We start from the raw sequence: 15,257 nt of genomic DNA, 5'->3' as shown, positions 1-15,257 counted from the left end.
ATTTATAAGGAATCTTGCTCAGAGAGAATGTTTTTTTCCCCCCAGATTATTTCTGAAATACTGTTGCTGCATTATCTGTCACGTGGGCCTTTCACATCCTCCCCAAAGGATGAAAGAGTTCAAAATTCTTTCTCAAGGTCAGACCAGAGAACAGAATGGAAAACTTGGAAAAGCCCAGGCTCATCCCCTCCACCCTCTGGACACTGAGACAGAACCACTGAGGGCTGAAGCTGCTGCAGGAAAGGAGGAATTGGGCAAAGGAAAAATGATTGGGAGCAAAAAAACTTCTAACAGGGGTTGGGAATAGGTTTAGCTTCCCAGGATTTTGCAGGCAGGTGGGCAGAGGAAGAGACAATAAATGATTTCCCAAATTCCCCAGGGAAGTGATCATGGCCCCAAACCTGTCAGGGTTCCAGAAGTGCTTGGAAAAAGCCCTCAGTTGGATTTTTTGGGGTTTCCTGTGCAGGGCCAGGAGTTGGACTCACTGATCCTTTTGGGTCCCTCCCAACTCAGGTGATTCTGTGATTAATTTGGGGGAAATAAAGAGCACAAGGATGTTCCTTTTTCTGTTTCCACGCCATTTGTGACCTTACAAACCTTGACCCTGAGCTCCCCTTGGCCATTCCTCTCTCCAAACGGTTCTGCCAAGATTTTTTTCAGGATTTCTTTTTATTTCTCAGCCGTTTTCACTCCCATTTGTAGATTTTTAACTCTTTTTAACTCTTCTTCATGCACTTTGTGCCTCTCCTGCACCCTGAGTCATTTGGTTCTTGTGCACCCTGAGCCAAGAGGTGCTGCAGTGGTGTGGGAGCAGAAGGAAGGAGCCCAGAAAGACTGGAAAGGTCACGAGGGACTGGAAAAACCTGACAGAGCCCAGAGCTGGTCTCCAGGGAGCAACAAACATTGTCACCTGGAAACCCTGGATGGTTCTGGAGGACAGGAGAGCAAAACAAATCATCAGAGCCCATCCCTGCCTGGGCCACTGGAGCCTCTGGGTGACATCTCCAGGCACAAATGGTGGCATCAGGGGTGGCATGAGAAGATCTTTAAGGTCCCTTTCAGCCCAAACCCTTCTATGATTCCATGATTGCAGGAATGCTGCTGTTTTCTGCTTAAAGCACATTCTTCCTCCTGCAGAGATAATTCTGAATGATTTTGGACAATCCAAAAATCCTTCCTTGCCTCTTTTCCCCACTTCCCAGAGATATTAAGCTCCCATTCCATGTTGGAGAGAAAGAATGGGAGATGCCAGCAAGCAGTGAGCCACCCCAGCCCGCCTCTGACTCGCTCCAGGTTTTGTGGCTCAGCCCAAAAACGGGTTTGGATGTCTGAATCAGATCAATCACTCCCCAAATTAGCCGTGCAGGCAGGAGTAGGCCTCGGAAAAAAAGATTGGATGGGAAGGAGAGGTAAGAAAACATCGCTATCTGCAGCCTCATAACAGGTTCCTACGCACAAACACGCCCAGGCCTGATCACATCTTGGGTGCTGGCACTGCCCAAACCTCAAATTAGTGCAATCAAAGGAAGTCCAAGACCAGGCAGTGCTGGTATAAAACCTTCCCTGGTGCATCTTCCCACACTGCTCCGGCTCTGAAGGCACAAGGACCAACCATGAAGGCTTTTCTGGTCGCCCTGCTGGCTGCAGTTCTGTGCGCTCAGCAAGGTAAGGAGGCCGAGAGAAGCAGGAGGAGAGGATGGCAAGGAGGAACGAGGAGATCAGTGAGGGATAAGAGGGTTTGGCAGCTTTTGTTGCAGTTGCTGAGGTCTTGGCAGGGCTTTTTTTTCGGCGAGAAATATTTGGTGTGGTTGAGTCCTCGCTGCTGGGTGAGTTCTCTGTCACCCAGAGGAGATGAATTCTGGTTTCTCACACCCTCAGTTATCCAGCTCCAACCACTCCCAGCCGAAGACATGACCTGAAAAATGCTGACAGGAACCGAGCAGGGCTCAGAGTTTTGCCTTTGGTTTGATTTTTTTTTTTCCTGAATGAAACTCGAGGAGCTGCTGCGGATGAAAGCGTGGCTGGTCTTGGCACTGCATCTCCTGCCAGCACTTCACTTGATTCCCCAGAATTCCAATTAAGTAACGAGGCTGCTGGCAGACGTCTGAAAGCCTCAGAGCTCTTTGCTCCTCAATGGGAAGAGCTTTTCCAAGTGCCTGGGAGTGTTTGGGATGCAAAACGCTCGGCGCTTGTCCTCTCGAAAGGATGTGCAGCTCTACCTGGATAATTGTGGGGGAATATCCAGTTGGGAAATATTGGCTCTGGGCATGGATTTGCCAGCCCGAGGAGCACAGTTTGCACCGTGCAGGTTATTTCTGGCTGCATTTGCAAAACTCCAGCTAATGGAGGGTGGAGGGCAGACGCGGGAAAGGCTTTAGAGCAGCGTTAATGGCTCGAGCTGTTATTGTTTCCTGGCTGGAAGGGATTTTCCTGGGATCACTTAGGGAGCATCAGTGCTTTCAGTTGCTTTCAGGCATGTGCTGGGAGACTCGGCTCCCTCTGCAGCAGGAAGTGGTTTGTGAAATTTGGCAGAAAAGCAGATCGGGGAGAGCTCCAGGGTCTGTAAAATGCAATAAATCCTCGCCGTGTCAGGGTTTTGCTTTGCCTGAGAAAGGACAGAAACCCCCAGCTCAGGTTGGGGAATCTCCTGGAGAGGAGAGGTGGGAGGCAGAAAATTCCCAAGTGATGGAGAAGAGAACTTAAATCCAATTTGCAACAAGGCTGATTTTACCTCCTGCTCTGGAGGACACCTGAGCTTGCACTGGGAAAGAGCACAGAATCAGCAAATGATGAAATGGTTCGGGTTGGAAAGAACCTTAAAAATCACCCACTTCCAACCCCTGGATGGACAGGGATAATTCCCACCATCCCAGGCTGTTCCAAGCCCTGTCCAACATTCCCTGAAGCACCTGGGCAGGTTTCAGGGCAAGTCAATCCCGTGCTGAGACACTCAGAGCTCCCCAGATCACAGAGGGGAGGCTTTTTCTTCTCCTCTTTGGGATGGTTAGGGACTAAAATAGCTTTTAATTCTATTTTAAAATAGTTGATTGGAATTGTTTAAGCAAAGGTCATGGGCAGATGTGACTTTGCATCAACAATAGCTGGGCTTTGGAGGGTCACTGGGAGGGGTTTCCTTGCCAAAAACAAATCCAAGTCCGATTGGAAGCTGCTTTTCTGTGCAAAAAGAACCTTCCTGGGCTGAAAAACTCAGGAAAAACAGCACCAGGGAAATCTCAGCCTCATGCAGACCCTCCCTGGTTTATAATTTTTGTTCACCTTCAGCCAAGTGCAGCAGGATTTCCTGAGAACAGCCCGGGTGCCTCTGTCACCCCTGCCCTGAAATGAGGAGCATTCCCTGGAATTTTGGACAGAAGGGAAAGTTTCCACCAATTGTGAATCCACCTGCAGGAAATGAGGAGGCACACCTGTGTTCTAACAGCCAGCCCGGACGTTTGACACAATTTACTTGAGTTTTGCCCAAAATTTTCCCACTTTTTTCTGGCTCTGGGATAGACCTGGCTCAGCAGTGAGGGAAAAATACCATGGAGAACACCTTGTTCCAGGTGCTGAGAGGAGTAATGCACCCATTGTCCAGGGCAACCTCTCCCAGGGAACTCCCTTTATTGTGGTGCCTCAGTAATTTGGCTCCCAGGGGTGTCATCAGGCATTTATTAATTCGTGTCTGGGCAGGGTTTTGCAGATGTGGAGTGAAAATATTTTAAATTGATCTCTAAAATTCTGCCAGTTCCTCCCCTCCTTACTGGGGTTTTGCTTTTGGGGTTTGGCTTTCAACGAGGCCAATGTGGGGAGAAGAAAAAAATCACCTGAAAATGCTGCTCAGCCTGAAAAATGTAAATGTAACCCCCCAAAAAACTCCAGACCAGAAAGAAAACTTGGCTTGTTCTCCAAATTTTTTTCCAGCTCCATTAATCCATCCCAACCATTTATTTCACTTGTCATGGAAAGATGTTCACACCAGGCTTCCCACCTTGTATTTTCCAAGGTTTTTGACACTTTTTTCCCCAGGAGGGAAATTCTGAGAACCACTAATCTGTGTTTTGTGTGCATTTTCCAGCTTCCTCCCTGTTTTGCTACACCTGTGACAATGAACATTCCAACTGGAACTGCCTGAAAACCTACAAGTGTGAGGACCATGAGAAATACTGCACGACCACCTACAGCACCGCCGGCCTCGGTGAGTCCCAGAAATTGGAATTTTTTTCCTCCAGAGACGTTGCTGGGCAATTTTTTGGGGGGAATTGGTTTGTTTTGTTGGAAAGAAGCGATGATTGATGTTTAAGGGTCTCAACGTGATGTGTGTGAATCCCTCAGTGGGGCTTTGAGGTAGAAGGGACCTTCAGGATCATATCCTTCTCTTCTGCTAGGTCAGGCTGCTCCAACCTGGCCTTTTAACACTTCCAGGGATGGAGCAGCCACAGTTTCTATAGAAAAACTCTGCCAGCTTCTCCTCAGCCCTGTGGAAGGGCTGGTTGGAGCACACAGATATCAGGAGACAGATCTGAGAGATAATTCAGGAACGGAAAGGGGTTGGATGTCAATAACACGGTTTTTAAAAATCTGGGAATACGTTGGAATTGCTGTCCTACAGCAATCACAGAATCTTTTAGATTGGGAAAGACCTCCAAGATCTCAAGTCCAACCTTTGACTGGTCAGGCTGGTGAGGGTTTCCATCAAGGATTTTCCAGCGTCCTGTGGCTAGCACAGACCTTTCCCGTGAGAATGCTTTTCTCTCTTCTTCCTGTGTTTTATAAATTGAGATAAAGTTTGGATGTTATTAAAAACAGTGTCTCGATTGGATGGTTAGGGGGAGGTTTCGAACTGACCAATCTGGGTGACCTTTGAAAAGTCTATATAAGTTGGAATTAAATAATAAAATACTCTCTTTTATGCCACATGGAGAACCGGGTCTTCTCTCTCTGCTAGCAGCTCAACAGCGACAGTGTCCCACATTGATCCAGGGGATGTGGATTCACACCCAGCCCTCATCAAACCCCCCCGAGATCTTTAATTGCTGTGCGGAAAATTAAGCAAATCGCAAATCCACTCCCTCTGCTCAGCTCTCCCAGAAAAATCCGTAAATCTTAAATCCCTAAATCCTCCTTTTTCATCCCTTCTCCACCCAGGCAAGGACATGGGACACCGCATCACCAAGAAATGCTCCGTGGACTGTCCCGAGGCCAACGTGAACTTCGGGGTTGCCGCGTACTCCACCAAGTGCTGCAGCACCTCCCTGTGCAACTTCAGCGGCGCCAACAGCATCCGGATCAGCTACTCCCTGATGCTGCTGGGAATGGTGGGCAGCCTGATCTGTGTCCTCAGGGCAGGATTGTGATCGGGGGTGGGAGATGTGACCACCCGAGAACCCACAAGGTATTCCCCAACTGAGAAACCTCAGCCCAGCATTTCCAGCTGCAACCCCGTTTTGTTCCGAGACGTTGCTTCACATCCCAACATGACACGGCAGTGTAGCTCCTGTTTTTCCTCCCTGTTGTTTTATACTAATTTCCCCCCTGGAAAAGCTCTTTTGATAGCTTGTGTGTGATAATTGTCAGGCCAAATAAAGATTTGTGTTATTCTAGAGTGTGTTTGTTGTATCCACGCCAGGGCCAGCCTGAGAAATCAGCCTTGAATTCCTCTTTTTAGCACTTGGGAGTCATCTCCAGGCTAATTTCCCAACTTTCTTGCATCCAGCTGCTCCAGACAAATCCAGACGTTCCTCCTGACCCTTCAGAGATAAGGAATGGTGTCAGTCTGGAAAGGTCAGACACGTTTGTGTTCCCATTGCAAACAAAAGTGAGAATTGTTTTGTAGATGCTCAGACAGGACCTGGGGTATGGCAGGAATTTGTGCTCCAAAGTTCTCCTGGGATCTCTCCAAGGTGGGTGATTTTGGCTTTTCAAACAGGTAAATTTCCCACCTCAGGATGCTGGAGATGTCCAAGGTAAGGAAAGCACTGCTGGAGTTTGTCCTCATGGAAAGGAGATCCCTCAGCTTGGAGAAGGTGCTGCTGAGTGATTTCTCCTGATTTCCCTGTGGGGAAAACGGGTGGGAAGACCCTGGGAGAGGTGATGGTATCTGAGCTGGTGGAGAGCTCTCTGCTCCTTCCCTTGCCAGGAGTTCTGCTGCAATTCCAAAGCTTGGGGAAGGAGAGGAGATGGGATGGAAGATCCCCTGAATCCCTTGGGATGGAGATTCCCTTTTAGTCTTGAGATTGAGATCCCCTTCTGCTCTCAGAGGAGCAGAATTGCAGCTAAAATAGGCAAATAAAATAATCTTGGAGCTGGAGAGGATGGAATTCCCAGCTGAAAAGTGCAGCACTGAGTTTTGGGAGGGTCTTTGTAGAGGCACCTGGAAAAAAGGCCTCCAGCCCAGTTTTAGTTTTTAGTTGAGGAGAATTTTGCTCTGGATTTGAGAGGAAAATTGTGGTGGATTTGAGGACAATCCTGTTCTGGATTTGTGGGGAATTCTGTACTGGATTTGAGGGGAATTCTGTACTGGATTTGAGGGGAATTCTGTGCTGGATTTGAGGGGAAACTTGTGCTGGATTTCATAAGAATTCTGTGCTGGATTTGAGGAAAATTCTGCACTGGATTTGAGGGGAATTCTGTGCTTTATTTGAGTGGAATCCTGCTCTGGATTTAATAAAAATTCTTCTCAAATTCAAGGATTTGAGAGGAATCCTGCACTGGATTTGAGAGGAATCCTATGCTGGATTTGAGGGGAGTCCAACTCCACCAGCACTGCAAATTCCATGTATTTCCATGCAATGGGGAGGAACAGCAGTGCTGCGTGATGGTTGTAAAGATGGGATTAGGTTTAGTCATCCCATAAAGATTTAATTTCTGGTCAAGAAGGGTGTTCTGGAATTTATTTCAATGGGATAACTAAAGTAGGAGTGTTGTAACGTTTCTGTGGGGAATATTTCCCCAGAAACTTGGGGATTTGCACTTTTTAAAAATCCCTTTTCCCGTCACTTTTCCTCTGTGTTAATCACAATCATTTCTGAAACGATTCTCAAAGATTTCGGCCAAGTTGAAATTCCACGTTTAGCAACAACATCTGAATTTCACAGCTACTTTCGCATTTCAGCCCTTGTTTGATGAAAATTGCATTTCCCCCCAAAATAAAGCAATCCTTTGCCTTTCTCATGTCACGATTTCTAGCAGGTTTAGAACAAGATAAGCAAAATATTCTCCTCTTTTCCTTCTCCACTCCACTGCGTCAAGGGAAATAAATCTTTCCACCTCACCCTCCACCTCCAGCTGAATCCCCTGCTACTCTTTCCAAAATCTTCCTGAATTTCATACATTCCAAATCCTCGTAAACTGGGATTTTATCTTCTTCTCCTCTGTGTCCTTCCTGCCCTCGTGGGCTCCTTTCATTCTGTCACCTGGCCCTGGTGAGTGACAAAATATCAGAGAGCCATATGGGACCAGCTGGAAGATTTCAGGAATATCTCGCGGAAAACCTGTCAGGAATCCTGCAATAAAGCCTTTAACAAATCCAGCCTTGCCTTCTCCAAATCTCAGCAGCTTGCAGGAGATATTTTAGGGTTTGGCTTGGATGAGGTTTTGAGGGAAGGGGGGAAAAAAAAGCTGTTCCTGAGCTGCTATTTCTGAACCTGTCAGGGGATGCTGTTGGAGATAAATCCCAACGTGGGTTGGTGCTGGAATGGAAAAACACCTCCTTGGGACTGGAGCCCCCTGGATTGGCCCCAATAAACATGGATTTACCACTAAAAACTCATTAAATCTCTTCTGGCTCGGGGGGGAAAATAAAACATTTCGCAAGCTTTCGCACTGGCATGGAGGGAGCTTTGTTTTCTTCCTCCCGGGTGCCTTGAGGAGGCTGACAGAGCCAAACCTCACCCCTCCTCGGAGCTTTTTTGGGTAATTGCCGCCTCTGTTCCGACTGGGTTTCGTGCTCTGCCTATTGGGAAAGCCAAAATTTCCTCACCTGACTCACGCAGGGCTCCAGAGGGACGATGTTTACAAGTCCAATTTGGAAATTGGAAATCGGATGTTGGAAAAAGTGACATCACCTCGGGAACCTGAGGCGTGTTTTCCCGGGGAGAGGATGGCTGGAGGTGGGTCAGCCTGGAATCCCAAAATATTCCACGGGAGATGGGAATCTGGGAGAGCTGGAGGTTAGGAAAAAAAAGGGAATAAAGCAGATGGGGAGCAGCAAGGGGTAGAGGCTTTGGGCAGCTCCTGCAGCTCTGAGGGTCACGTGGAAGGATCCAGCTGGACCTTCCCTGGGATTTTGTCTGTTCTTGGGATTTGACAGCAGAAAGGCAACAGTGGGAGGGAAAAACAACAGCAATCCCAAGAAGATGGGGAAGGTTCTGATTTATACGGGGTGATAGGAAACATGATTTAAAAAAAAAAAAAAGAGGAATAAAGAGAATATGGAAGTCTAATGGAATACTCCTGTTTGGCATTTCACTTTTTTTTTTTTCCTGAAGATTTAAGGAGTTGAGATCCTTGATCAGCCAAACTCTCCCTCTCTGTGCTTTAATTGGTTTGTGTTTTTCTCCCTGGCATTTATTTTTTTTGTGAATGTGTGAAAAAATCCCCAGCTTGTTCAAAGCGATGGGAGTGGGTGTTATTTCTATTTGTTAAATTAAATGGTCATTTCTTTTTGCCCAGTGGAATTTATTTTCTAATAAGATAACATTTTCCTCCGCATAAAAATCATCCCAGAACCATTTCCTGATTTTGAACTGCTGCTTTAAAAAGGAGGCAGAAAACGATGCCTGGTCCCCTGTGAAAAAACAGTGGAAAGATTCTGCTTTTCTGATCTCCCTGCCTTCACAACCCTGCGAGACATCTGGGAGAAGCTCCCATCCCAAATTCGATTTCAAATTTAAATCCCATCCATTTCCATCCGTGCAAGGACACGATCTCAGAGGATGCAGCCTGGGAAGCAAAACCTCCCTCTTTCCCGGGGAAATTGCTCTGTTTTCCTGCTTTCCTTTCCCCTCCCCTCACCTCTCCAGAATTAGAAACGTTTGCAGAGTTCACGTCAGCTGGAGCAGCTGCGTTGTGAAACAACCAGGAAAAGGAGAAGTTTGTAGGGAAAAAAAAACCCCCACGCCCATCCAGATTTCCAAAAAAAACGCCCTTCTCCCTACAAGCCTGGGCACGCTGCTCCCAATTACCTATCATCTGACACAGCAGCCTCTGCCTATTATCTGCGCATGAAAGCAAACACTGCAGAGGTATAAAACCTGCCCTCGCCGAGTCCTGGTTGCTTTGGAGGCTGCCAGACCTCTAAAGGATGAAGCTTTTCCTCCTGGTCGTGCTCGGCGTGGCTCTGTGCACCGAGAGAGGTGAGTCCCAGGAGGATTGCTTTGCGCTAAATCCTCCCACAGCTGGGGGATGGCTTTGATATTCCAGGGTTTTGCGGCGTGGATGGTGAAGCTGGAGGGTCAGGAAGGTCTGGGAGTTATTCCGGGGTGATTTCAGTTGGAGGGATGATGAGGAGTGAGGGGAAGCTCCATAGGAATAGGGATATCCAGGAGGGATATCCAGGGCAGGGACAGTGCAGTAAAACTCTGGATTAGACACTACAGCCTGATTTATTTGTTTTTTCGACTCACTTTTTATCAGTTGCACCTCCAAACCATCATCACCTGAATTATCAGAGATGGTTGAGCCACAGGAAGGTGCAGCCCTGGCTCTCAGCTCTGCCCTGTTGCTTCCAGGGGCAACTTTGCTGATCCCAGAATCCCTAAGGTTGGAAAAGACCTCAAGAGTCTAATCCTTAACCTATCGGGAAAAATTTCATCCCTGAAAGGCTGGTCAAGCATTCAGGCTGCCTGGGGAAGTGGTGGAATCACATCCATGGAAGAGTTAAAAAAATATGTGGATGTGGTGTTTAGGGTTTAGTGGTGAACCTGGATTTGGTGATTTTGACATCTTTTCCAGCCTTGATGATTCCATGATTCCCAGCTGATCCCAGCTTTGGGATGGAGATGCAAAGTCCCATTCTCAATCTGATAATTTTCTGGGTTTTTTTTTTTTTTTGGGAGATCACTGGGAAGCTGCACTTCAGTTTTCCAGGCTGGACTCTGCCAAGGACCACACCTTGTGCTCTGGGTTAGGAGTGAAAGTCTATCCCTTTATTTTAGGGGAATGGTTGATTCCTTCAGCTCAGGGGCACTTTTGCCTATTTGTAAACTGAATTTTTCCCTGTGGGATTTGACCTGCAAATTCCTGGCTAGTCTGGCCCTGGACTAACAGACCTCTTAATTTGAGGATGGAAATATTCCTATTGTGGGATTTCACGGGCTTGAAACTTGGAATTGCTCAAATTGAGGATGTTAAGGACAATAAAAGGATCTTTTCCTTCAGCTTTACTCCCATTCTTTATAAAGATCATGGAATGAGACAGCAAATTCCTCTTCAGTCAGAGCAGAGGTCTGTCTGGCTGTGGAGACATCCAAAGGCAGCCTGGATTTACTCCAGGTTTGCACCTGGAAGAAATAAAATTCCCTTCCCCTGACAGTCCTCATTTCAACAGCTACCTCACAAAATCAAATAAAGTGTTTTTCAGTAGCTTCACCAAAACTGTCCTTGCTGACTTCAGGGTGTGCCAGCTTAGGAACCCATCCCAGAGCCATGGAGAAAATGGTGAGTCAGAAACCTCTGGAGCCCAGAGGGAAGCTGGAAAATTCAGCTTTGGATGGTGTTTCCCTCTTCACCTGCCAAGGAGGCTCCCAGGGCAACTGGCCTTTGAAATTAGGAGCTTTGGGAGGTTGGGATGAAACAGGATTTGGGCAAGTCACCAGCTCCACTGCTTCCTGCACTGATGCAGGAAGTTTTTCTGGGAATGGGCTTGGATTAAAGATGCTGCATTTACTAGGGATTAAAGTGAGCTCTGTGTGTGGAAAATCCAGTTTGGGGACTGAGGATTTCTGTGAGCAAAGGGTGGTTCTCAGTGGGGTGGAGCTGGAATATCCCTGTATTGAATTTCCATGAGAAAACAGAATGAAACCGAATGCTTTGGATGGGTAAAATCTAAAAACATAGAAAAAATAAAGACTTGAAAAAATAAATTTGGGCCTGAAGGGTCAGGAGAACACTAAAGGCAAGAGTCAGGAAGTTCTGGAGATGGGAATGAGCATGTAATGAAGCAAATTGCAATAGTCTGGATATGAAGTCAAAGAGAGCCAAGTCTGAGGCCTTTGGAACGACTGTGGGGATGGTGGGAGATGGGATCTGAGCTGTCTGGTGGCTTCTGCTCAGTGCCATTCAGTGAGGGACAACAGAGGAAAATTAGGGAATGTGAGGATTATGGACCTCAAGAGGAACAGCCATGGAAAAGAAGGTTGGAGTGGGAAAAGAAAGCAGAATTTCCACAGAGGCAGAGGAGGAATTGAGACCTAAAAGGCATTTTCCTACAGAAAACAGAGATGCTGAGGTCATGGAGTGAGCTGGAGCCAGATCTGGGCTAGTAGGACACTGAAAGAGCCTGTTTGGGCCAGGAGGACTTGTCCAAGGTCAAACAAGGACAGTGACAAGGTTGGGACATTGCTGACAAAAGCACAAAGTAACCTGGGCAAGGCAGAGGGGTGAGGAAGATGAAGACCAAGGAAGGCAAAGCTAAAGCACAAAGCTGCTGCAAGAATTAGCTGGGCATTAACCGCCTGCAGCCAGGGATATTCTGGAGATGAGGATGAGTTTAATCCCTGGAGGGTGACACTGCAGCCAGATAAACAGATGAGGAGGAAATTCCCCTTATCTTGCAAAGAATCTTTCCCCAAGGATCTCTTTGCTCTCAATGATGCTTCAGCCTCCTCAAGTGCCAGCTGTTCTCATTCACAGATTCCAGCACAGCACTTTGCAGATGCTGAGTGTTCCAGATGTGCACGTTTTTTGGAGGGAGGAAGTTATTACCCGTGGATGGCTGGAAAAAAGGAATCTGCTGCAGCCAAGGCAGGGATTTGCTGAGCCCAGCCTTCTACAGATCCAAGATTTTCCTCCTGGCCCAGGAGAGCTCTGAAAGTCAAAATCATAGAGAGATTTGGGTTGGAAAGGAACTTAAAGATCATAGAATTCCAGCTCCCTGCCATGGGCAGGGACACATTCCACTATCCTAGGTTGCTCCAAGCCTCTTCCAACCTGGCCCTGGACACTTCCAGGGATTCCCTGGTCCAGTGTCTCCATACCAAAACCAGCAGCCAGAAATTGAGGTTTGGAGGAGCCAGGTTGGAAAGAAAACCCGAGAGCTTCACACTACAAATGGTGGGAGACTGGGCTGCTCTTCCCAAAACCACCGTGGAGATGCCAGATGTTGTAATGGAGAGTTAACTCAGCATCCAGCAGGAAGATTCCTGAGGGTCACTAAATGAGCAAACCACAGCTGTGGCAGCAATTTGGGCTTAATTTGACTCCTGGAGAGTCCTCAGAGCCAATTTAACTCATGTATTTTCTGCCTGTGGCCGCTGGGCTTGACAGATCCTCCATCCATCCCCAGTTTTGGGCTCCTAAGGATACTCCCAGAGGTGACTGATGGATGTTTTTGTGCTTCTTTTGCAGCTTTCTCCCTGACCTGCTTCTCCTGCAAAGATGCAACTTCCAACATCCACTGTCTCGGTACCACCAAATGCGCCGATCATGAGAAGTATTGCCTGACAACTTACTCCAGCTCAGGATTAGGTGAGTGTGGAGCTTTCCCAAAGCTCTGGGGACAAGGTGGGGCTCAGGTTGGCTTGACAGCTGATCCTCCTCCCACCAGGAGGTGCGGTGGAGGAATTAATGAGGATTTTAGCACGCAGAGAACAAATCTTGGGGAGGTGGGAACTCGGCGTAGTTGCAACATACCGTAAAAATATTTCTGATTAAACTCAGTTAAAGTCAAATACTGCTGATTAAACACACTTGGGAAAGGGAGATGCTGGAATAAAAACGATTATTTTTATTATCCCTGCACAAACTCAACTCCAAGTTTATGCCCATGAGGTGGTGGAAATGGAGAGTGCTGTGGAAGGAGCAATCCCAAGGCACAGTGCTGAGGTTTTGCAATCTCATCTTGTATAAATAAGTCCCAAATTCTTGCCCTCGGCTGGCCCTGAAAGCAGCAGAGGAGTTGTAAGGCCTGGAGATGATGTCCATAGGTCACACACACACAAATTATGCTGGAATGTGACGAAACCCAAGGGAAAACCAACAGCACTAAGTGCAGAACAACAAATTCCCCACGGGACTGCACAGCCAGGCTATGACTGAAACCCGTAAAAAAAAAAAATCCAGGATGAAAAACTGGACTTTTCCTGCTGTTTTCTCTCCAGGCAACGACCGGAGCCAGCGAATCACCAAGAAATGTGCTGCAATTTGCCCAACAGTTGATCTGAACTTCGGCATAGCCGGAGTCGCCACCAGCTGCTGCGAGTCCTCCCTGTGCAACATCAGCGGGGCCAGCAGTGTGAAAACCAGTTCCACCATCATCACCCTGGGGCTCCTGGCCAGCCTCGCCTGCATCCTCAGGATGGGTTTTTAAGGGGTTTTTTTGGGGGGGAAAATGAGCTGCTTGGCTTTGCATGGCACGGCTCAAGCCGCGGTGGGAATGCTGCCCTGTGCCTCCCGCCTGGAAGGTCACATCCCATCAAGAGGTATTTTTGCTCTTTCCACGCTCTGATGACAACTCAAAATGATGTTTTGAGGAGAGAAAGGGATGGAATGGAGCCCTGCACGTGCAGAATGGCCCCGTGTGGTCACCATCTCTCCTCCTCTTGGCACTTGTAACCCCGTGCATTTTTTTGCCTTTCATTTTATCCCCGCCATTCTCTCGTGCCGTTTTTTTCCCCCATTTCCCGCCCTGTATCATTTTGCTCCGAGAAAGCCTTTAATATTCCAGTTGTTAAACAGCAACTGGGCACAATAAAGTGTTATTTTATTCTATTGTGTGGCTGCATGGTGTGGCACGTTGGGCGTAGCTGCTGGATGTATCCACGTTCTGGGATAAAAGCGGAGGCGTTTGCCGGCGAGTTGAATGGGAATAATGCTGAAATATATTAAAATTACTTTGCATTCACTTCAGGAAGCCTCTCCCCAGATTTTATTTTTTCTGCATTGGCAGAAATGGCGTTTTTGTGACTCCATTTCAGGATAAACTGAATTCCATTTAACTTCCTTTCAATTACTCTTCTGGGGCAGCTGCCTGGAAGGAAGTGGCTCTTGAGCTCTCCAGGAAGCAGAGGGGACAAGGCAGGGCCTGATGGGGAGGGATCTTGAGCATTTTCTTTAAACTGGTTTAAGATCTTCCAGTGGAAGTTCTTTTAGAAGCATTAGGATCCTTTGGAAAAGGGAGAAAAGTCTCTTGCGTGGTGCTGAAAGGAAAATTGTAGGAAAAGACAGATGGTTTCTGGAAAGAAACCTGGAATTTTTCAGACTCGTCTATGAAAAAATATTAACCCTGAAAATAAATTTTTTATGTTTGCTCATCGAGTTGAAATTGAAGGGAGCCATTATCCTGCTCTGACCTTGCTTGTGGATAATCTTAGATTTGCTCACTCTGACCCTGCCAGGGAGGTGGAAGGAGTTTTCCAGAAGGATCATAAGGATCATCCCAAGGAAGATCTCCCAGGGCAATGAGCTGGGTGCAGTTTATCCAGCTGGTTTTCCCTCTGTAGACTCCTTGCCCAGCTCCATGTTCTGCTCACTCCAACAGGAATTTTCCAGGAGCAGAGGAACAACAATGCTCAGGAACAGTCACTTCTTTATTTCTTACAACAGCTTTAGAGAGGAAATGTGGACTTATGGCTCCAGCTTATCCTGATTTGCTCTTACCCCTTCCTGCCCACCTTCCTCCCATCCACATCCAACCCCAGCTCTGCATTCCCTGGTGTTTTCTCTCCCAGACTTCCTCATTGACTTCTTCACCCAGTCTCACTCTGTGTTTTTCCACTCAGCCTCTATTTCCTTGTCTTAGCTCATTGTTTCCTCCTCGGTGTAAATGTAAGGTTGGCCAAGGATATGTTGGCCATGTTTGGCTGTGAGTCTCAATTTTCCCCATGGATTTCACTGCCTATCCCAGCTGAGCTCCATCCATCTGCCCAATTTATTCTCCTCCCCCTGCATCCCTTCCTGCCAAATTTAGGGATAATCAAGCATCACAGATCCAAAAACCCCAAAAAAGCCAATTCTGTGGCCTTGGCTGTCCATATTCTGCCCCACGCCCAGATCATAACATGGTAACACCTGAACTATTTGGAACAACCTTCATCCTGTGC

General features: G+C 47.3%; 2 protein-coding genes across 3 annotated transcripts in view; both read left to right on the top strand.

Moving 5' to 3' along the window:
* The first annotated feature begins 1,399 nt into the window (after positions 1 to 1,399).
* LOC146442497 (lymphocyte antigen 6E-like) overlaps positions 1,400 to 15,257 on the top strand; it is a 377,509-nt gene continuing 363,651 nt past the window's right edge. Inside the window, exons 1-3 of one of the 2 annotated variants that reach the window (XR_014850292.1) lie at positions 1,400 to 1,665; positions 4,076 to 4,195; positions 5,146 to 5,512. Coding sequence is in view for 1 of the 2 variants with exons in the window: in XM_085053702.1 (XP_084909828.1) it covers positions 1,614 to 1,665; positions 4,076 to 4,195; positions 5,146 to 5,354 (381 nt within the window). In the remaining variant the exon portion in view is untranslated. Of the gene's footprint in view, positions 1,666 to 4,075; positions 4,196 to 5,145; positions 5,601 to 15,257 lie in introns of those variants that run through there. The other variant, XM_085053702.1, reaches the window with a different exon arrangement.
* On the top strand, positions 9,045 to 13,926 carry LOC146442509 (lymphocyte antigen 6E-like). Its single transcript, XM_085053697.1, has 3 exons — positions 9,045 to 9,353; positions 12,565 to 12,684; positions 13,317 to 13,926. Exons 1-3 carry the CDS (start codon positions 9,302 to 9,304, stop codon positions 13,523 to 13,525), a joined length of 381 nt encoding a protein of 126 aa, XP_084909823.1. The 5' UTR covers positions 9,045 to 9,301; the 3' UTR covers positions 13,526 to 13,926.

This window comes from Lichenostomus cassidix, chromosome 2 (genome assembly GCF_008360975.1).
Source record: "Lichenostomus cassidix isolate B80296 chromosome 2, HeHo_3.0, whole genome shotgun sequence".
Taxonomy (NCBI): domain Eukaryota; kingdom Metazoa; phylum Chordata; class Aves; order Passeriformes; family Meliphagidae; genus Lichenostomus; species Lichenostomus cassidix.
Note: the sequence above shows the minus strand (reverse complement) of the source record. Positions and strands in the feature narration are given on the sequence as shown.

Bases quoted from the DNA above. Each gene is read 5' to 3' on its own strand.
- LOC146442509 (XM_085053697.1), top strand. From the start codon at position 9,302: ATGAAGCTTTTCCTCCTGGTCGTGCTCGGCGTGGCTCTGTGCACCGAG. The intron at 9,354-12,564 runs GTGAGTCCCAGG...CTTCTTTTGCAG, and splicing joins GGCTCTGTGCACCGAGAGAG to CTTTCTCCCTGACCTGCTTC. The intron at 12,685-13,316 runs GTGAGTGTGGAG...TTTTCTCTCCAG, and splicing joins TTACTCCAGCTCAGGATTAG to GCAACGACCGGAGCCAGCGA.